This window comes from Myotis lucifugus, unplaced genomic scaffold (genome assembly GCF_000147115.1).
Source record: "Myotis lucifugus unplaced genomic scaffold, Myoluc2.0 scaffold_25, whole genome shotgun sequence".
Classification (NCBI taxonomy): Eukaryota; Metazoa; Chordata; class Mammalia; order Chiroptera; family Vespertilionidae; genus Myotis; species Myotis lucifugus.
The window spans coordinates 1,507,631-1,534,646 of record NW_005871073.1 but is presented as its reverse complement, the minus strand read 5'-3'; the positions used below and the strand labels follow the sequence as shown (position 1 = coordinate 1,534,646).

At 41.5% G+C, this 27,016-nt stretch overlaps 1 protein-coding gene across 1 annotated transcript in view; it reads right to left on the bottom strand.

Annotated features, from left to right (window-relative positions):
- Positions 1-13,053: 13,053 nt before the first annotated feature.
- The window catches only part of LOC102425104 (serine/threonine-protein kinase TNNI3K), a 285,729-nt gene continuing 271,766 nt past the window's right edge, over positions 13,054-27,016 (bottom strand). Inside the window, exons 25-26 of the mRNA XM_023751739.1 lie at positions 17,229-17,308; positions 13,054-13,573 (exon numbers count right to left, since the gene is read on the bottom strand). Of these exons, the coding sequence (XP_023607507.1) occupies positions 13,497-13,573; positions 17,229-17,308 (157 nt within the window). The 3' untranslated portion in view covers positions 13,054-13,496. The remainder of the gene's footprint in view (positions 13,574-17,228; positions 17,309-27,016) is intronic.

The following is a 27,016-nucleotide window of genomic DNA, read 5'->3' as shown; positions in this document are numbered from 1 at the left end:
AGGCCCCACTGTATAGGCATGCCATTTACACAGCTTTGCCAGGAAGCTACAGTTAACATTCTCCAAGTCAGTTCTCTACAGATCGTTGGGGAAGGGACTGGACAATAGATGCATGCCCAATAAGGTCTGGGTGACGTGGGGAGATGCTTTCTTGTCAGTCACACTTGGGAACAAATCAGTGGCCAGAATAGCTGTGGCCACTGCAAGCATGGGAGAATTTAATATTTAAGCTCCTGAACAAAGGAGCCTCTCTCTCTCTCTCTCTCTCTCTCTCTCTCTCTCTCTCTGCCTGTGCTCCTTGCTCTCCTGTTGCAGGGTGTGCACTCCCCTGCATTTGCCCACATGGCCCGCAGCCATGTGGGAGCCACACAATGGACTAGCAGACTTTAATTAGCCTGATGCTACATCAGACCCAGCTCCACCATGGAGCAGACAGTTTGGACACTTTTAGCTCTACTGCACCCCCAGCTACACCTTTTCCAAGACTGGGTTAAGGGGCTGGAGCTTTGAAACTTGAGAAATGTAATTCCACGCCAGTGAAAACCATTCACTCTCCCATTCGAGTCTTAGGAAATTCATTTTCTAAAGATATCGCAAGAGCCACACCACTCCCACTAATGTAGGGGAAATTGGACCTACTGATTTCTCTGGCCACAAATACACAGGACCTCTCTGTACACAGTATTGGAAATTCCTATGAATTACTCATTATTTAAATAAAAGGTTTTAAAAAACATAGTAGAGTGGAAAGTATGGTAAGGTCTAGAGGCAAGGGGTATGAAGGAGGATGCTGTACCTGTCTCTGAGCAGGCCTCTATGAGAGAGGGGCAAAAGGGCTCTGAGGCACAGTCATGGTTCATCCTACTTCTCCAAAGGATTGTGGGCCAACGCCCAGCTAGTGATAACAAACACCCACTTGCCTACTGTGTACTCTGTTGAGAGATCCCTGAGTGACTCAGCAGGGTGACAGGCAGCTGCCTGAAGGTTCAGAAAACCAGTCATCTTCTCTTTGGAGACAAAACTAATAGTTCCCTTTAAGTGCAAGGTGTTAAGTTGTTAGTTATTAATGCCACATTTACAAATAAACATCGTAAACTAACACCACAGGAAAAATGAACTTGGTGCAGTCTATAAAAATAGGAGGACACGTGATTTTTAAGGTAGATCACTTAAAATTATAAGGGGATAAAAGTAGATCTGTTTTTTTAAAGCAGGCTAAGAACATTAAGAATATTTATAAACATTTGTAAAACACTCCTGTTGGAGTATGGCTTTGATTAACTGCAATATATGCTTTATTATGAATAATCATTTTCGATACAGTAGTTAAGACATTTGACAGAAATAAAAGCAGATAAGGAGGTGTCTCTGTGATTCTTGAGCTGCATTAATATTTTAAATTGATTAATAGCTTAATGGATAGGGTGGAAGAAAGGAACAAACTAATTACGTTTCAGCAAGCAACTTGAAGTTTCCACTAACTATTTTACATTTTGCAGAATTTCCATTTGTATTAATAACTTATTACTTATATTAAACATGCATTTTCCCTAAAGCCTAATGTTTCTTCAGTGGAGACCAATTAACTGAGATGGTCTTTTCTTAGCTAGCCAATTATTTTAATTACTAGAATTTTTTAAAATGTGCTTGCTTTGCATAGATTTGAGCAGTTGAACTTGCCCTCAAAATGCATTGACTATTCTAGGAGATGGAATGTTTTTGGTGAATATTTCGATGCCAACAAAAATCTTTTAGACATTTGGGGTTCTGCAGAGGAGTAAACTAAAAATTCCAACCCTGCGCCATTACTCCATTGATTTCATCCTCATCTTTCTTTACCTTTACTTGGTGCCTTTCCAATCTAGCAGTGCTTTGTTGATTTTTTCATTCAGTTTCCTTGTTCTCTTTGTGAAGAATGATGGGGAAGGATGGGCAGGCAATTAAACTGTACCTTAGGAGGGGCTATAATGTGGTAGGTGGGGCTCCTTTCCTCTATAACAAAACTTACATGATTGCTGCTTCCTTATTCTTTTGGGACTGGTACTAGAAAATACGTACAACTCATATTTAATGAGCATTGAGGAGCTAAAAGCAAAAGCAATCAAAGCACATTTTGTTCATTAGACCTCCAATGGTGTGAGGGTGCTTAAACTGAAAGAACAAGAAATACCATAGAGACAGAATTTGCTTTCAGAATTATTACCCTCCTGGCCATGCCAGGAAGTCAGTTATTTTTATGCAAATGACAGGACTTTCTGAAGGACATATAAAACGTCATTTCCAACTTGCTGAGAGACACTGAACCTGGAACTAAGAAGGAAAAGAATACCAGCAATGATGAGAAGGCTAAATAGGAATCTATACTAATAAAAGGGTAATATGTTAATTAGATCAGGTCGACCAGACATCTTCCGAATGTCTGACTTCCTTCTGGACAAAGCCACAGTGGTAGGGGCTGAGGCAGAGGCAGTTAGGGGCAATCAGGCCAGCAGGGGAGCAGTTAGGGGGTGACCAGGCCAGCAGGTGAGCAGTTAGGGACAACCAGGCTGGCAGGTGAGCAGTTAGGGGACAACCGGGATGACAGGGGGGCAGTTAGGGGGTGACCAGGTTGGCAGAGGGTCAGTTAGGGGGCGACCAAGCCAGCAGGGGAGCAATTAGGGGCAATTAGGCAGGCAAACAGAGGTAGTTAGGGGGCAACCAGGCCAGCAGGGGACCAGTTAGGTGGTGATCAGTCCAGCAAGCAGAGGCAATTAGGGGTGATCAGGCAGGCATGTAGAGTGGTTAGGGGCAATCAGGCAGAAAGGCAGGCAAGTGGTTAGGAGCGAACGGTCCCAGATTGGGAGAGGGGTCCCAGATTGGAGAGGGTGCAGGCTGGGCTGAGGCCCCCTGCCCCCACGCACAAATTCCGTGCACTGGGCCTCTAGTGTAATAATAAAGCAGAAAAATGAGTAAGCAGATTAGTAGGATAAAAGAAATAACAAGAATCAAAAAGGGAGAGAAAAATCTGTTTATAGAAATTTAGAGCAAAGGTAGCAAAGCCCTAGTAACAGTATTCATTTTGCTTGGAACAGGGGGACTTATAAAGAACATGATCAAGCTTAGTAGTTCTGAGTACTACATCCCACACATATCAGACTAAAACAAAGTTAAATTAAACAAAGGAAGCCATTAGACTGAGGCAGTTCTAATACCTCAGTAACTTCAATAAGCAAATTGAAACCTAATCCTTTCAATCAATGCCTCAAGGTTAAGAAATCAAAACCTAAGTGCAACCAATTACAAATAGCTAACTAGTCTTTCCCAAATAAGGTAACCCCTTAAGCTATAGCCAATCAAATGATTTGTTTGCTTTTCTTCTGTTTTCTCTATAAAAATCTCACCTCTAGTTCCTGTTAGTAGAGTGCTTCTAATCACTACCTGGTTAGAACACATTTTTGCTAAAAATAAAAAACCTCTTATAATTTTTAATATGCCTCAGATTGTCTTTTAACAACAAAGACATTAGGAGACTTAAAAGGAGCTGAAAGAAACAAGGCTAAACAAGAGCTGAAGGAAACAAGATTTAGCCTAGCAGCCTATCGTACCCCTTTATTCATTTATTAAATCACTCTTACTCTCATTTAAGTTTGCAATCACTTATTCCTTCATTCTTCAAACCAATCTTTACTAAAGAGGAACTGTTGCCAGTGAAAATGAACTCCTTTCATGTGGTCACAAGGAAAGCATTCCAGAGACCCATGTATAGGAGGTTGTGGCATAGTGGTAAGGTTAATTGAAGCTGGAGCAAACACCAAGGACTGTCCTGGATTCAGCTCTGGTGTCTCATCTGTGCCCATCTCACCATGGAAAAAGTTCAGCCTTGCCTTCATCAATCCAATACAAAATCCAGTGTCCATAAATTCTGTGCCATCTCAAAGCTTAGTCCAGTTTAGTCCATGTCTAATCCCAGTCAACTAGCATAGGCTGTTCCCAGCTGCATTTCGGCTGGCATTGTGCCCAGGCCACAGGGCTGCTAGGGACACATGGCTGCTATAGAAAGAGAATTCGTGAACAAACACGGTGAATGCAGGAGAGAGAGAGAGAGAGAGAGAGAGAGAGAGAGAGAGAGAGAGAGCTTTGTGAAGCTTGAGTTATATTATCTTGGGCTTGGAAAGGATTAGGCGCTTTTTTCAAACAAACTAATCAATTTTCTAATCCTTTGTGGGCTTGTGTTGGATCTCCAATCCAATCCATTTCCCAGGCCAGATAGATAGGCCTTTATGGTCACTATCTTAGTTTCCACTGCACATACCTCCTAGTAGAAGCACCTCCCTCTGCGCCATCTTGGCTTCTACTGGGCATGTGCTCACCTCCCCCTTTATTCCTTTCCCTTAGTCTGGGTGAATGGACCAGTTGAACCCTGGGGCGACTGAAAAGCCAGTCCTTCCTCCCTATATGGCAGGGGGAGGGTGGGGAGGGATATTAATCCCTTCTGTGGGGCAAAGCTGTGATCCCCTGGGGAGTGTGAGAAGCTGTAGCTTCCTAGTAGATTGGGTTTCTTAATGTCTTATTTCATTCTTTATTAATATCTAGCTACCTATACTAATAGAACTAGTGGTCAAAATCCAGTTCATTTATATGCTTTCTAGCCTAGTTTGGTCTCACCAGAAGGTAGAGCCTGAGCAAAAGCGCATATGCCACTACTTCTTCAGTGAGGGCGATCCCTCAGAAGCAGGGATGAGGAAAGGCGCAGTGAAGAAGTAAAAGAAGGAGACCCAACCCTGAAGTGTGGTATTGAACTGGATGCCGTTTGGTATCAGATTGTCAGTCTCATCAATTGTCTTCTGAAGCTCTAAGAAGGACTGTGCCTCAGGACCACTGGGGTGTTGTAGAGAAGGAAGAGATTTCCCCCCCTGACTCTGGTCTCCCATTGATCAAAGGCTTACTCCTTAGGTCTACAAGTGTTAACTGCTGGGTTGAGTTGCAAAGGCTTAGAGAACGTGGGGTATCCTGGGGTATCTATCTTTCTCCCAAGGCCACAGAGGAGCTCTATGGTAGTGATCTGGGAGGTTCAGGGGAATAGGGCGCTGGCCTGACAAGAGGCAAGCTGTGGTCAGATTATGTCCACAGGAAGTTGGTTACAGTGATGGTCAGTGACACGATGACCAATGACATAGGTGAGGCCAAGATGCTCTGGGGTGACACCTACGAGGTGTCTAATACATGTTTCTTGGATATATTAGTAATTAACTGTTTATATTTAATTTAACTGCATTGCAAATCTCATTTTAACTTTATCCATGTTGTGCTTGTTTTGTTATCCTCATATATACTTGTTATACAGCCTCAACCACAGTGATATGGGATTTTTGGACTGGAACACACAGTGTTCCCTTGGGGAGGATGGCTTCCCCGGATTCTTTGTCGGTAGGAGTCAAAGAATGAAACCACAGACAGAAGATGGTATAGCAAAGGTGGAAATTTATTGAAGAACAAGTACAGACTCCCACGTGGGGAGAGGGAAAGAATCTCACAGCACACACTCCCAAGTGGGGAGGGGGAAAGAGTCCCACCAAGTTCCTGATTTTTTATAGAGAGGAAGGGAGAGGGTTAGAGAGTCAGAAACATCGATGAGAGAGAAACATCGATCAGCTGCCTCCTGCACACTCCCTACTGGGTATGTGCCCACAACCAAGGTACATGCCCTTGACCGGAATAGAACCTGGGACCCTTGAGTCCGCAGGCCGATGCTCTATCCACTGAGCAAAACCGGTTAGGGCCCTCCTTTTTTATTTTGTAAATACAGTGGGGCCTTGACTTACGAGTGTCCCGACTAACGAGTTTTTCGAGATACGAGCCATCTCTAGGCCGATTTTTTGCTTTGAGTTGCAAGCTAAAATTCGGGTTATGAGCCAGCTTCAGATACCCCACCGCTAGTTGGCACAGCGAACGTCACAGTGAACGCCACAACATCAGCCCAGCATCACGTGTCTCACTCGTTCACTTTAAGATTTGACATATGAGTAATTTGAGTTATGAGCTCCGTCACAGAACGAATTAAACTCGTAAGTCAAGGCCCCACTGTATAGACCTTTTGCTACTTCCAGTTTCCTTATCTTATGGAAATGTAACTGCTGCCTCTCCCAACTTCCTTGTCTTATGGAAATGTAATTTCTGCTGGCTCCCTGCTCCCTTGTCTTATGGAAATGTATCCTTTTGCAACTCTGTAGCCCTGTGTTGTTGTTTTTTTCATGGACCCCTTAATTTTAAAAATTCTCTAAAGCTGCCTATTTCACCCCTAAAAATTCCTATTTCAACAGAATCTTAATTTAGGGCTTGTTTTATAACACATTTTCTAAAGCCAAAACCATTTCATTAGGACCTGGAAAATAAATGATTAGCCCTTGGTTCTTGATTGATTCCTCTCTCAGTCCTGTTATATAAAAAATGGCCAATTGCTACAAAACATTTATCATGTGCCTAGCACTGTGATGTGTGATTTCCATGCATTATTTTACTTAGTCCTATCTATGAGGTAAGAACCATTCATTATCTCACTTTATAGATGGGGAATCTGAGGGTCAGAGAGACTAAGTAACTTGCTGATGGAAGGTTACACAATGAGGGGAAGAACCAGACCTTCCCCAAGTATGACGCTAAAGCTCACCCTCTTAATCACTATCCCGGTGCTCAAAGTGTGGACCCAGAACCAGCAACATCAGCAGCCCCTGGGAACATGCTGGAAATGCAAATTCTTGAGCCCTAATTGGAAAGCTTTTCCCCTGGCTCTGGTCTCCCATTGATCAAAGGTTTACTCCTTAGGTCTACAAGTGTTAACTGCTGGGTTGAGTTGCAAAGGCCCAGCAATCTGAATTTCAATGAACCCTTCAAGGACTCTGACACACTCTATAGTTGAAGAACTGCTCTTTGCCATTCTGCCCCCTTCGGTGTCATACCTGGAATAGGATAAACATACATCGCTTAGGGTCCCCTTCATTTTTATTCTGCTCACCTCAAATTATCCTCAATCTTGACATTGATTCTTTTTCTTTAGACTAATTTGAGTTTGGGGAAAGAAAAACAAACAAAACCTGAAACGAAGAAAATGATACTCTTCACTGTGGGTTAATTTTTGAAGTGGTGTTAAGCAGACCATAGATTATTATGGGTAAAAAACTAAAGAGCAGACCAACATTCAAATTATTTTTATTGCGTTTCATGGTCTTGCTGGAATCTTACCCTTTCCTGACTATTTGAGATAAAAGAAGAGATGGAGATTAGTAAAATTAGTGAGCTTCGAAACCTTCTTTAAAGATGGCTGAAGGTACCTTTCTCCTGCTTATGAGCCCATTGCTTAAAAGACAGATACTTGAGATGATATCCGTTTTATCTCACTAATTAAACATAAGCTAAACTTGGAGTGCTTTGGAGACATGTCCTCCTCAGCAGGGTCTCCCACCCATGGCAGGGTTTTAATTCAAGAAGCCTAATTTAATTAGCGCCCGCCACTGGGTCAGCCGCTGTGCTGCCTGGGATCTCTGGCCTGAGGAGAAATGTGCAACCCCTGCTCTTTTTATTTCTAGTTAGCCTCATACAAGGTGGGATGACCAAGGAGGGAGAGGAACTTGGCTTCTCCATCATGTTTTGCATACGGTGCTAATTGAGCTGACAGTCTTGGGCCACAGTCTGTCATTGCAGCAGCTGAGCCTTCAGCTTATACCCAGTGAAGGAATGGCAAATGTCAAAGGGCTCATCGTTGCCCCTGTGACTCTTGAAATATGGAAGGAAATTGATCAGGGTGAGCTCTTCAGTCTCTAAGCTTGAGTAACTGCAAGCAACACAAAGGAGGCAGGAATAAGGTATTCAAATGCTGCTGGTAATGGCTACACCATCTCTCCTGTTTTCCCTACCCAGTGTGCTAATGAGGAGAGAAAATGTGGAGCTCCTTGGCTTCCCTAATTGCTGTGCTTTGCCCTCATAGCTTATTTTGTTTCTGCTTATCATGGAGAGAGTCTTGCTTCTGTCAATCATTTCTGGTTCTTTCTGCCTGGAAAATAACAATGTGTGTTTTCTGAGCCTTGAGATTATTCCAGCCCCTTCTTTTCCATAATTAAAACAGAGGAAGTGATGATGATTACTTGCCTGGTTTTACTTGGCAATAAGGAGCCATCGCAATCAGAAAAGGTTTGTTTTTCTGGTCTCTGAAACTTCTCCCAGGGTAACTCCCGCATTTTCCTCAGGGCCGCAGGGCTGTTTGCTTTTACCCCGATTCTGGATTGTGAACAGTGGCTATTTTTATTCTCTTCCCTCCTTCACAATGGAGGCAGCCCTTGGTGGTGAGCAAACCATGGATACCGAGGAAGGCAAACTCGTTTTGAAACCCGACTCCATTGTACACTCAGATCCATTACTTACTCACTTGAGAAGTAAAATTCTCCCATTCCAGAGATATTCAGAGAACTAAGTGAAATAATTCACTTAAAATCATCTAAAACAGTTCCTGCCACACAGTAGGTGCTCCATAAATGTTTTCTATTTTTACTTAACACCTCCCTTGTTTGGGGAATTCTTTCTGGATTAGACTTCTCTTCTGGTTTTATATCAGGTGTCAATAAGACATTGCTACCTAAGGCTGCTGGATCTTGGCTCAAATGGCCTCAGAAGTATAAGCTTGGCAGCTTGTTATTTGCAAATGTGGGATTTTTAAGCACGTTAATGGTTATTTGCCCACGAGAAATAAAATGTCTATCTCTTTGGCTGCGTGATGATTTAATAGTAATAATGAACAACACCAGCATTTGCAACGATATCTGCTGTGCTATGCCAGAAATTGTACAAAGCACTTTATAGTATTTGCAATCCTTACAGCGACTCTGTAAGCGACATTTCATTATCACCATCTTACAGATAAAAAACTGGAGCTTAGATGGGTTAAGGAATGTGCCCAAAGTCACACAACTATTATAGAAGGTCTGGGTGATTCCAAAGCCAATGCTTATTTTTCAAGATAGAGGAGGAAGGGAGGGAGAAGGGTAGGGAGAGAGAGAAGGGTAGGGAGAGAGGGAAGGAGCGAGGGAGGGAGGTTGGGAGTAAATTAAGGAAAAGAAGACAGAAGAGAGAGAGAGAGAGAGAGAGAGAGAGAGAGAATGAATCAGGTTTTTTCTTTGAGATGGATTATCTAGTACTTGCCTTTCCTCCTACCACTAGCATTCTACTCCCCGCCCCCCTCCCCCACCCTTTCCCAGGGAAATGTCAGCTTTGGAAATAATTTAACCCAAATAATCACTCTGTTGGAATAACTCTTTCCTGGTGCTGCTGTAATTTGGCTTACAATTATAGCTAATTGAACATCTAAGTGAGCTCAGTGCTGCATGCACATGGAAAAAAAATTTAATGTGCTAAGCATGCAAAAACATGACCATAGAAGTTCATTTTACCAGCCGAAAAAGAAAGCAATTAGTGAGACACTTTTCAGCAAGGAGAAAAAACACACACACAAAAAAAACCCATGGTTCTGAGACAAGCTCTAAGATGATCCCTGGGCCCCATTAACGGTACAGTAATGAAAAGGGTTTATGAGCTACTGGTTGGTGTCTGTGAAAAGGTTCCCTTTCTCAGTAATCAGGACACATTAGTCTCATTATTTGCAGATACCTGACAAGACAAGAGCCAGAGGGAAGCAGCAACATAAGGAAATACAGTGTGGAGAGAGGAGGTGGCTAATTAAAGAAAACAAAGAAATAGAGCCTAACAAAATTTCTCTAGAAAATTCTCCTCTATAAGAGGGGTATTTCAGAAGCCAACAGTCCTTCCTCTGGTATGACCTCCATCCAATGAGACCCTGGGAGGACACCTGGTTCACGCTAGCACTGTCCTGATTATACACACATTCAGCATTCCATATGCAGTGAGTCTTTTAGTTAAAGTAGTATGAATGTAGGTATTTTTTTTTAGTATACAGAAAAAAGGTTTGTTTATTTCTTTATTTATTTATTTGTTACTTAATACTAGAGGCCCGATGCACAAAGATTCATGCAAGAATGGGCCTTCCTTCCCCTGGCTGTCAGCACCACCTTTGCTCCAGCTAGAGCCACCTTTCCACCTTCCCACACTGCCCAGAGGCCCAGAGTGGCTGGGGCAGTGCAGAATGCCTGCATTGTTGCCATGGCTCCGTCCCCAGCCACTTGGCGCCTATGTATGCAAATCAACCCTCCATCTTGGTTGGGTTAATTTTCATACTCATTCCTGATTGGCTGGTGGGCGTCACAAAGATACGGTCTATTTGCATCTTTCTCTTTTATTAATGTAGATTTTTATCTTTTCCATCACTATTTATCATCTTTATGCCCTCTTCCACCTCCATCTACCCCCTTCCCCTGCAGTCACAACACTGTTATCCATATTTATGAGTTTTCTCTCTTTTTTTTTCTTTTTGCTCAACCCCTCCACCTCCCATAACATTCACCCCACCAGAAACTGTCTGCTTATTCTCTGAGTGTGTCTCTACTTTGCTTGATAGTTCACTTTGTTCATTAAATTCTACATATGAATGAAATCATATGTCTTTCTCTGACTGGCTTATTTCACTTAGCATGAAATAAGGTCCATCCATGCTGTTGCAAAGGGTAAAATTTAGGAAGAATAGTATTCCATGGTGTAAATGTACCACAGCTTTTTCCCCCCACTCATCTACTGATGGACACCTGGGCTGCTTCCAAATCTTGGCTATTGTAAATAATGCTGCAATGACAATAGGGGTTCGGATATTCTTTCAAATTAGTGTTTCCAGTTTTTTCAGATAAATTATCAGAATTGGAATTGCTGGGTCATAAGGCAGTTCAATTTTTAATTTTTTGAGGTAACTCCGTACTGCTTTCCACAGTGGCTGTACCAGTTTGCATTCCCACCAAGAGTGCACAAGGGTTCCCTTTACTGCACATCCTTGCCAACACTTGTTGCTTGTGGATTTATTGATGATAGCCATTCTGACAGGTGTGAGATTTTAATTTGCATTTTTCTGATGATTAGTGACATTGAGGATCTTTTTATATGTCTATTGGCCTTCTATATATCCTCTTAGAAGAAGTGTCTATTCAGGTCCCCTACTCATATTTTAATTGAATTGTAGTGTTTTGGGTTGTTTGTTTGTGTGTGTGTGTGTGTGTGTGTGTGTTGAGTTTTATAAGTTCACTAGAGGCCCAATGCATGAAATTCATGCAAGAGTAGGCCTTTCTTCCCCCAACTGCTGGCACCAGCTTCCTTCTGGCACCCGGGACCCAGACTTCTCTCACAGCCCCTGCTTCATCTGGAAGGTAGTCCTAAAAGACATCCAGTATAATTAGCATATTATGCTTTTATTACTATAGATTATAAATTTTGGATATTAACCCCTTATCAAGATGTATCATTGGCAAATATGTTTTCTCATTCAGTAGGTTGTCTTTTCATTTTGTTGATGGTTTCCTTTGCTGTGCAAAATCTCTTTAGTTTGATGTAGTCCCATTTGTTTATTTTTTGTTTGTTTCCCTTGCTGTGAATGTAGAGAAATAGAGGAGGAGCTGTGCTCTTTACCCACCCACCCCCCCTTACCCTCTTTTCTGTCATTGCCAGAGGCATTATGCCTCATGGCCATTTAAGGGCCCTCATTCCTGCTTATTATAAAGCCCCTTGGCAACTGGCATGGCAGATTGAGTACCTGTGACTATAATAATTGGGTGGGGAAATAAAAAGGCTGGGGGCTAACAAATGGATACATCTAACTAGAAGTCCCATGGTTTTAACCTCTTCCCCTGGACTCACATTGGGCTATCCAGAAACTATTCAGAACGTGTGGGGACTTTTGACTTTGCAACCAGAGGTCATAAGAAATAGCTTAGAGGATTTAGAGGCAGAATTACTATTCTGATAGAAATGGCACTCAAGAAACCTATTTTTTTAAAATATATTTTTATTAATTTCAGAGTAGAAGGGAGAGAGAAACATCAGTGATGAAAGAGAATCATTGGTCGGCTGACTCCTGCACACCCCCTACTGGGGATCGAGCCCACAACCTGGGCATGTGCCCTGACCAGGAATCAAACCATGACCTCCTGTTTCATAGGTCAACACTCAACCACTGAGCCACACCGGCTGGGCAGAAACCTGTTTTCTAATTGGTGGAGGGGAGGATGAAGGAACTTGCCACACACCAGGAAGGAACCATCAGCACTTCTATTCAGTTCCATTTGTAAATGAGCCCACATCAGTCAGGAGGAGGAAAAGGCAGATTTGCCTAGATGCAGCCAGTCAGAGTCAGGTTCTGTATTGCTTTTCGGGCCCCTAGTTGTCCTCTCAGGATTTAGAGCAGTGGTTCCCAACCTGGGACAATTTTGTCCCACAGGGCACGTTTAGATTCATCTGGAGACAGTTTTGGTTGTTGCACTTTAAGGGAGCTGTTACTGGATTCTGGGTGGGGTAGAGGCCAGAAAGCCATTAAACATCCCACAGTGCATAGAAGAGCCCACAAAGGATGATCCCCTCCACAATGTCAATCATGCTGAGATCTAGAAACCTTGGTTTAGAGGACACCCAATCTTCCTTCACTAATCTTATTAGATGTATCATTGGCAAATGTATATTAAAAGCTATACTCAACACACTGAATTTTTAAGGTTTCCTCCCTGTTATTTTTCCAAGTCTGTATTTCAATGGCAAAACTATTTTGTTTGGTGGAAGCAGTTCTGTCTTCTGGTTGAAATAAGCATGGAGAGCAGAGTTCTCATTTTCTGAAGGCAGACTCTAAGTCAGACTCTGTGTGAATGGCAGGTTTGAATTTGTGGGCCAGTCTCATAATTGTACCAATTGCATTTATGACACCTTGCTCTGACGGCAATAGGTTGACCAAGCAGACACAGAGAACTTGGGAAGATGTTGAAAAGGAGGCTAAATAGTTGTGTTATATTTATGCAAGTTTCTTTATCTGAAGGTCATGGCTTTTTTTCTACCAATATGTCTAAAAGTAGGTATACTTAGTAGCAGTCTTGTTGGAATGAAACACACTTCTGAACCAATTTTATATGCCACCAACTTCTGAACCAATTTTATATGCCACCAAAGAATCTTTAATCACCAAGCTGGACACTAAAAGTAACATAATGAGATAAGAAAATAAACAATATTCTAAGAAATCAAACCCATGCCTCTCGAACACAAGTCTACATAATTCAGTCTAGGAAAACAATTGTGCCCACCACAGATTTAGGCCCCATCTCCAAGTAACAACATACATTTGTTTTTTCACTTGCAAAATTAAAACCAATTCTTCAAGTACATTCTGTCTTGGTTCTTTTGCATTTCATTCCTTGGCTACGGATCCAAAGCCCAACTTGTGGTAGGGAATTAAATAGGACTGGTGTAAACAAGCAAATTTAAGGAGATTTTAGAGGGTAAAATATTCTATTTGGAAGCAAGTCTGCAATGGTTGAAACTGCTGTGTCTGTCTGGGGGGAACACTCTCCTTAGGTCTATGCAGAATGTTGTCAGCTGCTGTCCTCAAAGCTGCCACTATTCCGGCAAGAATACAAATGCATCGGGCTCATGGGATCGGACACGTAGCCTGCGTGAGAAAAGAAGTTGAGCTGTTACTTGGCCTTTGAGTCCATCTCCCCATTATTCTCCACCAGCCTCACCCAGTGCCATGCACAGCTGCCAGACAGCTTCTCCTGGTTCATGGATACAGAGTCCAGACAAGGGTTGCTGGCAAGCAGTTGTAAAACAAAAGCAAATTTTAAAATCAACACAGAGAGCTGAGACCAGAGGAACATACATGCTAGCTGTCTGATTTGGATCCAAGCTGGAAGGTGGCATGTTGAGTTTTGAATAAAGAAGGGTACAGTTCAGAAGGATGTTGTATCATGGTGGCTAAAAACATGGGCTTCCATGGCAGGCAAGCCATTTAAACAATGGCTTCCCTATTTACTGGTTCTGGGATGTTTGTCAACTTAACCTTTCTAAGTCTCCATGTCTTTATCTGTAAATGGGAGGAAGAGTAGTACTTACTCATAAGGTTGGTAAGGTACATAAGTCAATCAGTACAGGGTCTGATTCAGAGTGAGCACTAAAAAACTATGGCTAAAAAGGGAAGGTGGAGATGGCAGTAGGGATAAAGGAAAGAGACATTCTCTGGAGTAGGTTGGCTCTGGTTTGTTTTTTCCTACCTAAGAGCCCAAAATCTTTTTGTTTTTTCTTTTTTTAAATATATATGTTTTTATTGATTTCAAAGAGGAAGGGAGAGAGAAAGAGAGAGAGAGAGAGAGATAAAAATCTCAATGATGAAAGAGAATAATTGATCGGTTGCCTCCTGCATGCCCCCTACTGGGGATGGAGCCTGCAACCCAGGCATGTGCCCAGACCGCACCAGAATTGAACCGTGACCTCTGGTTCATAGGTTGATGCTCCACCATGGAGCTAAACAGGCAGAGCTAAGAGCCCAATTTTTAAGTGGATGTTGATGCTTAGGTCTAAAAACCAGTGGCATTTGATGCTCATGGAAGCAATAGACCTGGGTATGTCCAGAACATGAGCTAGTGGTTCAGGATCTGGCCTCTATGTTAGAGGACTCAGGGCAAGGCAGGGAAGCAGTTACCTTTGCATTCCTAGCGAGGAAGCTATTCATTGCTTCTGGGGAAATGGGCACATTTGTCAATACCTATTGCTGTTTTCGCTCCCCTTTGATAGCGGAGTTTTCAGGACTCAGCCATCTACATTTGCATCAAGACGTCTAGCAATATGCAGCTGGATAGGCGCGTTTATTTTCATAAGAAACATCTCTGTCAGAATCTCTTAGGCAGCATATAAACTCTCCTGTGAGGAAAGCCATAGCTGCTGCTGCTGCTGCGGACCGGCCTTCAGTGGGGCTGGCCCCGGATGAGATGAGGGGAAGCAGGACACACATTCCTGAGTCCTAATTCTGGGTGGACTCGAACAAAATCGACACCCTAGAGCAGTGATGGCGAACCTTTGGAGCTCGGCGTGTCAGCATTTTGAAAAACCCTAACTTAACTCTGGTGCCGTGTCACATATAGAAATTTTTTGATATTTGCAACCATAGTAAAACAAAGACTTATATTTTTGATATGTATTTTATATATTTAAATACCATTTAACAAAGAAAAATCAACCAAAAAAATGACTTCGCATGTCACCTCTGACACGCGTGTCATAGGTTCGCCATCACTGTCCTAGAGCAAAAATATTCCTTTTGTCCAGCCTGAAACTGTGACTGCATTCGGGCATGGATAGATGTGCTAATAAGGTCGTAATCCTTTTATTACTGTAATCAACCTTCTGATGTACCACAAGGGATTTTACTGCCTTGCAATGCTCCATGCCTCTCTCCCCACATCACTCCAATGGAAATCTGATAGTGAGCACACCTCCCTCCAGCGTGGGCAGGCTCTCCTCCAGGGAGGGGCAGCGAAATCAGCAGGGCATGGGTGTCGTCACTTATTACTGAAGCTGTCATTGCCAGAGTTGAGGGACAGATTTGCTGCTCTTGGGTAGCCACTCAGCGTAAGGGGCACCCAAGTGAAATCAGGCTTTAGGAAAAGACTGAACCATGTCTGCACATGTCCTGTTACTTTAGGGTGAACTCTAGCCCTGCTCTTTGGGGTGTGGGGCGGGGGAGAAGAAACAGTTCATAAAGTTGCTGTTATACCACAACAGGTTTATGAAGTGGAAATGGAGGGCAATTAGAGGGTTCTTCCTTGCACAGTTTGATGTTCCTAGGGGAGGGCAGTAAATATATCTTCTTTGTCTACCGGGGCTCCCACTCCATCTAAATACCCTCATGTTTTCTTTTACCCTTGGTACAGATAGGCATAGAAAAATGCAACTTATGTACTATTGCATCCCTTTGTCTTATTTCTCCATCTTGCGGAATTCTACTCCAAGTCTTATTCCTTTAAGAAACAGATCGTTGAATCAAAGAGATGCTTCATCTTGAAACTCTATCATGAAAGGAAAGACTCCTGGTAAAAGCGTACATTCATGGGGTGCCCTATATTCTGTGGTTATACAGTCCCATCTGTAAAAGTTTGAGAACATGATATTATATCTATGAAACATGTAACACTCAGAGAACATCTCCCCTGTTACTAGACTAGCCAATTGTGTAGTAAAATTGATGATAAAAAGCACTCAGTTGCATTCTGTGCATGTGTTGGGAGCAGAAGCACAATGTTTCTTTCCTTGAATGTGTTCCCACATAGTTTGTCTGCATCTATCCAGAATAATTCTCCCCTCTGTGTCTTAAAAGCTTCCCAATGCCTGAGGTAGCGATACTCTGCAGATGGGGTGCGTTGGTGAGGATCCCGAAGCTGAGGGCCTCCGGGCTCCATTGCCATCTAAATCACAACACTGGGAACACGCCATCCAACTTATTCTTCCCCAAACCCAGTGCTTGGAATAAACCTGATCTCTTTAACTGACATACTTTTTTTTTTCCAGTCCTCCATATTGTCAGAGGAAGTTCCCATGAATAAATGAGCCCGTTGAGCTAACATTCCAAATAATGCAGAGCCTCTCAGGCTTAGAGGTTGGAAAAAGGACGTCACGGGCCCAGCACATTCATATGGCAGCTGATGATAAGGGCGATTGTCCACCCTCTGGCTTCAGGGGCCTGCATAGCACTGTGTTAACAATTTCAAAGAGCTTTATTAATTCCTTTTAAAGCAGTCCTGTGCAAAATGGATCTCATCAGTGAGGCTCTTACTTCCTCTCCACCTTTTTGAGGAAATGGCTGGGTGTACCTTTTACCCTTGGGTGCTTGTTAAAGGGGAAGCACTCCCCCAACATATGATGTAAGTGCAGAAACTCATCTCTATTGTTTTTTTCTTCCCTCCCTACATCCCTGTGATGTGGGGCTCAGAGGCATGGACTCGGTCAAGTGGCAACACGGTGTGTTTGAAATGTCACGGGATGCAGGAGATGATTTTCCTAAGGGTTGTACATTTTCCCATGTGCACACATGCTCCCATATACTTGCACACACACTTACACATGTATGTACACACACACTCTCACACATTATTAAACTCAAAGGTAAAGGTAGAATTATACAACTTCAAGATCAAACTTTGCACTTTTGTAATATTTTAAAAGCGACCTTCATTTCTAGTTATTACAAAACAGAAATTTCCCACCTCGTTATCAAATAGATATCACCTTCCTGGGCAGTTTCCTTAATTAGTCTGAAGAATGTGTACACTTACCATATTTGTCAACAGGTGAGAACTGAAGGTTTCTCTTCATCTCCTCCAAAGACAGGCCCTGAGGGGACTGCTGTCCAGCACTGGAAAATTCAAGGAAATGCACTGTTTCACACTGTGAAAACCATGGTGGTGGTTTGCTAAGAACATTTTTATAAAACAGATTTTTTTCATTCAGCATAGATCCCAAGAGAACCGGCAAACTGAAACAAACGTGTTTTTTACCAATACAGGGAGGGTTCAGAATTTCAGTGGACCCCCATATACCATACATGATTTTGCTTCCCATGGTTGCAGTGACCCATGGTCAAACACAGTATAAAAGTATTAAATGGAAAATTCCAGAAATAAACAATCTATGAATCTTAAATTGAATCATCCATTTGTCCAGTATAACCACTTACCCAAGGAATATGACTTGGAGTAGAATTCCTCAATAATACAATATATGCTACCCTCTCCTTATCCACTTAGTAGCCATCTTGGTTATTAGATCTACTGTCGCAGTATCCCAGTATTTGTCTCAAGTAACCCCTGTTTTACTGAAATAGCCCCAAAGTGCAAGAGTAGTGTAAATGTTATCATAAGTATGTATAAATAGGAAAAACACATAGTATAAGTAGGGTTTGGTACTATCTATGATTTCAGGCATCGATGGAGGATCTTGAAATGTATCTCCTGTGGCTAAGAGGGAGGGAGGGCTACTGTATTTGGAGTAAGTCAGATCTAGTGTGAGTCCTGGCTCCTCCAGGTAGGCTAGAATTCCCAGCTGTAACGTTGGGCATGTCACCCTTTCTGACCCTCAGTTTATTTAGATGGGATAAGTACCTAAATAATTTTGAGTTTGTTTTAATAATTAAATATAACAAAAAGGAGCACTGAATCTAAAATCTGGGTTAATATGCTTGCAAGCCTTACTTTAAAGGAACTAATAACCACAACATTATTATCTTAGTAATAACCGATATAAATCAAATACATCCCAGAAGGTATTATTATTGTTATGGTGGCAATTAAAAGAGCGTGACAATAATATATGCCGCATGCTTCCTATGTACTAATCATTTACATACATACATAATCTCATTTAATCTTTATCATTATCTTATCATTATCAAATTGTTTCTATCTTTTTATAGATTAGAAAACTGAGGATGGAGCAATTGAATAGCACACAGGTTTGATAAATGGCTCATGTAGAATTCAAACCCAAGTTTCTCATATTCCAAAGCATGTGTGCTGATCCACTATTCAAAAGGGAATTTCTTCCAGATTCCTGGCCTTTATTAATCCTTCTTTTCCCCACACTCCTCTTACCCTTTTATCATTTTGATTCATGGCATTGCCACCTTCCCACTTTTTCAGACTCAAAACCTAAAGTTATCAAAACCCTCACATTAATATTTCATCACATCAGTCAGTTACTTAGATATCTGTCTTGTATCCATCTGTCTTATCCACATTTCAGCATTCTCAAATAAGCTGCATAGTTATCTCCAGGACTACCTTCACAATGTCCACAGCAGAAGTCTTAATATCCTGTCCCCAAGCCACTTCTCTCCATCTCAATTCCTGCCACTGCATCATTCAGTTACTTAAGCCAAAATTTTTGGAATCATCCTTGGTACCTTTCTTTTTCTCACATCTCTCACCTAAGTCAAAACTTTTTAGCTCTGCCTCCAAAATGTAACCTTAATCTATCCATCTCTCTCTTCCCTCAAGGTCTAGGCCATATAATCTCTTTCTTGTCTGGACTTCTGCAATTTGGCTCCTAATTAATCTTCTTGCTTTAACTCCTGTCCCCTTAAAATCCATCTCTGTGCACTATGCAGAGTGACCTTTTCAAAATATACAACGGATTAAGCTATTGCCTACTGAAAACCTTTCGTTGGCTTCCCAGTTCATTTAGAATACAATGCAAATGCTTTACCCTCCTTGACAAGGCCTCTGCAGGTACGCCACTCCCCAGCTTGTGCTAAGCACTTCTTTTGGGCATCCTTCCTGTCCCATCAACTCTCCAAGCTCCTTCTCAATCCAGAGCTTTTGCATTGACTCTGCTTGGAATGCTAGATGAACCCAAATCCTGTTTGGCTGGACCTTGTCCTGCCTTCGCCCATGCCTGGCTCCTCTGCCATCCAGGCCTCAGTTGGACTGTCACCTCCTCAGAGAGGTCTTCCCTGACCACCATTCCAAAGTGGCCATCCTCTGCCTATGATCACTTTCCATCACATCACATCAACTTCTTTCTTTCTTTCAGAATTCCATAAAATTATTTTGCTTATTTATCCATTTATTTACATACTGTCCATATTCTTTTACAAAATGAGGTTGGAAGCCTTGTCTATCTTGTCTCCCTATTTTCTGCTACATACTCAACACTCTGAACAGTGCCTGGAACATAGGAGACACGAAAAAAATTAGTTTTTGAATGATTTAATTAACTAATAGATCCCTAAGTGATGTCTTTCTCTTCAGTCACTCAATCCTCCCCTTCACAAGGTTTTCCTGTGACAAAAATCTTACCATGCACACACCTTCCCCCACTCTAGTTCCTCAGGCTGATGTTCAAATTCCTCTGAAATCCAATCCTCCTTGTGTGTATCTTGCATTATACACCCCCCCTCCCACTTTTCCTAAGTTCAAGCCACACTAATGGGATTCGGACTTTGCAAACATTCCTGAATTTTCCCTACTCCGCGGCGGTAGCTGATCTGCTTCCATAATTGAATCTACCTGGTGATGTCTTTTTTATCCCTGACAGGGAGCAGCATGATGTTGTGGTGAAGAATGAGCATTCTGGTGCCAGACTCCTTGAATTTGAATTCTGACTCCATCACTTACTAGCTCTATGACCTTTGACAAATTGATTTAACTGCTCTATGCCTCATGTAAGCAACTATAAGATGGGAATACAAGACTTAAAAGGTTAATCATGAGAATGAAAAGAGTTAATAAGTTTGAAGTCCTTTGAACAGTGCTGGCATTTAGTAAGCACTCAATAAATGTTATCTACTTTGATTATTCATCAAGGTCCAACTCAAAGACAGCATGTCCTCAAAGTCCTCTTGGAAACCCCCAGTCTGAACCCCATACCCTCTAGTGCTTTTCATTCCTTTCACAGTGCTTATCAGAGCCTGCCGTGGTGAAGAGTGATCTGCATGGGGTGCTAGTGAACCCCACTAAGCAGATACTCTTGAGGGGCAGAGGTCCTATCTAAGACCTTTGGATCTCCCACAGGGCTTAGCTGGTTCTTTATAAATAGTTAAAATCATACACGTATGTTAAATAATGTATTGCCAAATGTTCACTCAGAGAAGTTAGATTTCTCTAAGTTTCCACAATTAATTCACTCACTGTCTTACAAATAACTCCATGTTTGGCCTCACTTTTTCTTTTCTTTTTTAAGATTTTTTAAATTGATATTTAGAGAGAGAGGAAGGGGAGGGGGAGAGAGAAACATTGATGTGAGAGTAGAACCTCGAAATATCCATCGACTACCTCCTCATGCACCCTACCTCCTGCACACCCCCTACTGGGGATCAAGCCTGAAACCTGGGCATGTGCCCTGACTAAGAATTGAACCAGCAACCTTCCCGTGCATGGGTCAACGCCCAATGAACTGAGCCACACCAGCCAGGGTTGGCCTCACTTTCTTTTATTATTTAAATATGTTTTTATTGATTTTTAGAGAGAGAGGAAGGTAGAGGGATAGAGAGACAGAAACATCAATGAGAGAGGAACATCATAAATAGACTGCTTCTTGCACGCACCCCTACTGGGGATCGAGCCGGTAATCCAAGCATGTGCCCTGACTGGGAATTGAACTAGTGACCTCTTGGTTCCTGGGTCGACATTCAACCGCTGAGCCGCACTGGCTGGACTGGCCTCACTTTCTTAAGCTATAAAGGAAAGATGCTGTTTCTTAGAGGAAAGCAATGATTAAAAGGAAGAATAAAAAGTATTGACTTAAAGTGGGACATGCTGTGATCTCAATCCACTTTAAATGGCAAACTACACTCAATTCTGGGCAATAGAATGTCATTCAGGATATTTTTCAAAATAAAATATATGCTACTAATACCTATAACCTCTTTAGCACCCTAGTTCCTTTTAAGAAATGTGCTATGCACAGTAGTCTTAGCAACAACAAGATAATAGAGAATAAATATTTTATCATCAAAAAGGCTATCTGGTTTCCTATGAATAAAAGCCCATCTTCAAGCTGCCTTATTTATTCAGTTGCTGAATGCGATTTGTGCCAGGGGACTTAACCTTCCTGCCCAAGAGATACCACATACTCCGGCTCTGGATGCTGTTACAGGATGACAGACAGATGGAAGCTAAGCATGCCCAAGTCAAACAAAGCAGAAGAAACCAGACTCTGATCAATGAAACCAGTTGTCCTCCACCCATGGGCATCCCAACGTCAGCAGAAGTTTCACAGAAGCCCAGAGTTTAAACAGAAACAGCAGGACCTCTCTTTGCTGAAGTTGTGGTCAGTGAAAATAAGCATTTCCAGGGATGCAGCTGCACCATGAATTCAATGAAAGTAAATGTGAACTAATGGCAGGTAAGAAAGGCACTCAATTTTGCAGTGTTTCAGTATTACTATTCAACTAGGTAGGCTTCTTTATGCTAAAAGGATACTGTATATCATATAGAGGCATATATGTGAATAATATATAATATTATATGGGTTATTTCATGTATACATTTGTGAGAATGGAATGAAATTTTCTCTCTCAAAGTGAATAATATGGTCTTTAGGTTACCTTTTGCATACTATCACATCATATTGCTATATCTTATTTTAGTGCTAAAAATGTTTCAGTCATTTTAGGCTAAACAGTTCATATAAGCTCTGTGATGTATATGTAAAGATCAGCATAATCATCAGCCATTGTCTCCTACAAAGTTGCACTAGGAAATGAATAATTTATCTAGAAGGAAGAACAGAACCAAAATTGAAAACATATTTCTTGCTTCTCAGTCCATGCTTTATAGGTGGAGACTACTCAGCAGACTGTCTGTTACTTAGGATAATTCTCACCCAAGTCCACATATGCGATTTGTACATTCGTGTGTGCATGCCATTTAGGCCATGGCTTGTCAGCACAAACTAGCATGTTTGCAAATAGTCCCATGGTCTGTGAATGAACTATACACCCTGACCAAAGACAAGGAGGGTGTTAAAAATGAAATTGTGAGGCTATTTTGGCTGAAATGAATGCAGAGAAAATGATGCTCATGGCAAGCACATTAGGCAAAAAGTATCCAATGAGAAGTAAATGTAAACTACAGAAGAGCTATGAAGTATGGGGAAAATGCTAGAAGATAGAATATACCCCAAATCTAGCTTAAATCCTTCAAAGCAGGAGTAAGGCAGAGTCTATATTCTAAACTAGTGGGTTAATGTACTTTGTAGACAAAACTTCAGAAAAAAATAAATATTAAAACAGAGTTTTTCTGTACACTTAAACAAATTACTGATTACTAGACGCCATCATGGGTTTAGTAAGAACAAAGATGTCATGTTAGATTTGCTTTATTTCTTTTGGGTGGGGATACATTTAAAGGGGGAAATCCATAGGCTAGAACATACATCTGGATTTTCACAGACCCTGGACAGACTTTCCACCGATTACGTTGTAACTAAGAAGGGAGAGTTGTGCCAGGCCAACCAATGGCTAGACTGGATTGTCACTGGCTGACATGCAGGACTGGTACACACTTCGGGTAGGTGACATTACCCACAGGGTTAAGCTGAGCCTTAGACATTGGGTATAGTTAAAACAAAACAGCCCATTTCCTAAAATTAGAATTGTCCAGACACAGATTGGGTTGTTCAAGAAGGGAGTACTTCCAATCCCTGGAAGTGTTCAAACTGTGTTTGGAGCATCTTATGGCCCTGGGTGCTGTAAGAAGGATGTAAGTGGTCACCTGGATGACATGACATCCCAGGTCCCTCTATCTCTTACATTCTGTGGTCCTTTAAAGGTTTTCATGAACCACGTAGGCTTGTGAAACCGGCTTTGATGTTTTGGAAAGGCAGAGTGAGATTTCACAGTTCCGTCTCAGGCAGAAGATTTTTATCTTCCTTATCTGAAGTGTCTGACATTTGGCCAGGTCTGAATGCCTGATTCCCACACACATGCCACAGCATGCCTGGCCACACATTACCACTACAACTCATGTGGTGTTTGTAGCTTTTTGTGTATATGTATTCCATTTGATTTATAGGAAATGTAGAGTGATCATAGATGATAATTTTTTTCCTTAACTTCCTCCTGCAAATCAGACTGAAATGACAAAAACTAAACAAAAAACAAAAAAAGAAAGAAACTGTAACTGAACTGTGCTATTTGCTTAAAAGAACGATCTCCTTTAATGCTCAGTTTCAAAGGAAGAACCACACCACCATTGAAGATGAACCTAAGAAAAGTGTGAAGAAGTCACTTTCACTTACATCCATCCTTAGAGGTTTAAATGGCATGTTAGGTACTGGAAAATCCGGACTGCTTCACAAAGTTTTTATATAAGATTCATGTAGAATATTTATGTTGCAATGCCCGAGGGGTGGGGAAAAACCCTAAAACATGATGTTATCTGTTAGTCCAGAAAGGTATGTTGTTAACCAAGGCCCAAGAGGAAAGAAGGAAAATTCTGTCGGAAGAGACTCTGAGGACTTCTGGTGCCATCTCTCCAGAGGGTGATAGCAGGCAGTACCACAATGAGTCCACCTGGACCCATTTCAAGCCTCAAAAGTAGCCAGTATTGTGACTTCCAAATACAGCCTGCCAAATGCTTTTGGCATTGGAGCAATGAATCACGGTTTTGGCTGTGGGATTTCATGAATTCTCAGAATATTTGCTAGTGCCATAATGGCTTCTGACTGAATTGCATTCCAGAGAAGACTTCAGATGGGCATACAGTCCATTTTTATCACATTTGTCCAAGTGTGGTTTTTGCAGAGCTGGGGACTTAGATTTGGTGAATTGCAGTGAATATAAATAGTCCACATGGCTTGAAAGCAAGAGTGAAATTACAGCAACTGCATAAAAAGTAAAGACTTGGAGCATTGACTTCTATCATAATGATATAATAATAATAATTTCTTAGATTTGCAGAGGGCTTTATAGCTTGCACATACTTTTCTATTGATTAGCTTAAAACATTTTTACTTTATGAGGTAAAAATGAGGTGTCTGGGAAGGCATTAATTTTACCTCCATTCTATGCAGGTGGAAAGTTGGGCTCAGAAAGTTTGAATAATGTGCATAACAGAGTTAGTAAGAGGCAGAACCAGAAGGTGAACAAAAGATCTTCAAATTTCTAGTCCATGCTCTTTCTTCTAAAACACATTACATTTAAAAAAGAAATTTTTATCTTTAAGTATTACATATGTCCTCCTTTCCCCCCAATTAACCCCTTCTAGCCTGCCCCCACCTCCCGCCCCAGGCCTTCACCCCACTGTCTGTGTCCATGGGTTATGCATACATGGGTACAAGTCCTTTGGTTAATCATTTCCCACTCACCCACCCACCCCTGCCTTCCCTTGAGATTGGACAGTCTGTTCCATGCTTTTATGTCTCTGGATCTTTTTTGTTCATCAGTTTATTTTGTTAAAACACGCTACATTTAATCATACATAGCATATGTCAAACTATTGGTCTGTTACCATATGGGGAGCTCACTGACTTAGTGATAAGTTACAGAGTTTTGGGCCTTTTGCATATGAAGATGAACATTCAATTTCTCTTAGAGAAACATTCCTCATCATATCAGAAAGCAGATCAGCTTTTTCATGTTTTGCTAGATCTTATAAAACATGTTACATTCTTTCTGTCCAACATCAGCTTGCCTGTCCCCATGCAGTGGTGCCAAAACACGAGACACTTTCTTTTAGAAAGTTCAGTGTGTGTGTTTTTGATCTTGTGTAAGCTTTCCTGAGCTGATCTTGCATGGACCCCTTCTCCTAAACACTGCCCTGGGCTACGTTGAACAGAAAACCGTTAGGTTACCAGTATGATTAAAGACTTCAGGCAAATTCTTCTTTCACTCAAGTTGGCCCAATTAGTTTGTATGCAGCTGAAAAGCCCTCAGGCTACCTGTAACCTGGAAGATTTAGCCATTTGGACTTTGCATAAGGCAACATACCCAAGACCTCACAGCTTTGTAAATATGCTGGGTGGTTTGTTGTTTCTTTTGGCCATCTGTCATAATGATGTTACCTACATGAGAATATTAGCATGAGCATCAATGCACCCTATCCCCTTCCTTCCCCTTCCTCACGAGGAATATATCCAAGTTAGGAGTCATTTCTCTCTCTCAAAAGGAAACATATACAAGGAACATTCTAACCAGAATTTCAGTTCTTTTGACACTAATATCTACACGACTAATACAAAGAAAGGTGGAAGAAACAGCCCTCTGAGATCCCTAATAAAGGTGTTTACACAAGGAAAATAAATGCCTTGTCATAGAAAAGGCTACTAGAGTCATCTGACTGTTCCCTTTGGCATTCAGCTGAAAATAAATAGATCTATTTAAAACAGATCTGTCAGAGGGATAAATGCCTTCTGAGGCTTTGCAATGTCTTTCAGTGCAGCACACCTTTTCTCTGGCCTAAAGAGACTCCATTAGAAATGGGATCACCTTTGGCCTAACTTTGAAATAGTCCAGTCAGACTCTTATGAATAAGCATTTGTTAATTTATCAGCTAAGCTCAATATGTTTATTTATTCATGATTTCATTCTGGCTGTTTTCAAAACATTATTTTGTCTTTGTCAATATTCCCTACTTGATAATGTCCTAAATTAAAACAAATTTATTGCTCTCATTACAGTGAATGGGCAATGGCCAAAGTATTTAATGGGGTCAGAGTTCAGTAAAAAATATCTCTTTCAGGAAAATCAAACCCATCAGCTTTCTTTCAATGGCAAATGTCCCCAGGCTATAAAAGGACTAAAAGACTTGGCAATGGGTCATGGCCGTGTTTGAGCCATTAGGCAAACATCCAAGGTCTCAGCTCCCCCATTTTTAAAGGAAAAAGCAATTAGGCAAAGAATTATGAATAAGGAAAAATGCAGTGAGAATTGAAAATGTGTGTTAATTCCTTGATGGCTCATAAATTATTAATATGCTCAACAGTAGCTTAACACCACCACCACTTCTCAAGTTACCTATACTTTAAGCAGGTATAAATGAGTCAATGGTACGATCCAGCATAAGATAGACTTCACATGCCTTGACTGCTAAAACTGAGGAACATGCTTTAAATATAGCAAAATCTTTCTTAACCTTTACCTTTTGTACTCATCATCCCCCCAAAAGAAAGCATTTACAATTTTAGAGCTCTGAGATCTTGGTAGCAGGGTGGTCATAAAACCCACTCCTCACTCCTTCATTTTTCCACATCTCACTTTACCAAGAAGCCTTGTGAAGTGAAATAACTTATCCAGGTTCATCTATCAAGGTTACAGTGAAGTCAGGAATATAACCTAGAGTCCTGAACTTCTAGTCTTCTTTGATGGCTTTTATTCTTATTTTTAAGGGGGAAAAAGAAACTAGAATCTGTTGTGTACCTGCTAAGTGCCTTACAAACTTGATTACATTGGCTCCACCTGACAACCCATTTTCCATGTGAAGGAAAGCAGGCTCAGAGAGTTTAAGTCTTGTCCAGGGTCACACAGCTGTAATTCAAACCTAGGCCAAGCAGCGTCCAAATCTCCTGCTTCCCCCACTTAACTCTGTTGGCTCTAGAAACGATTTCTAAATTTACACCTATAACC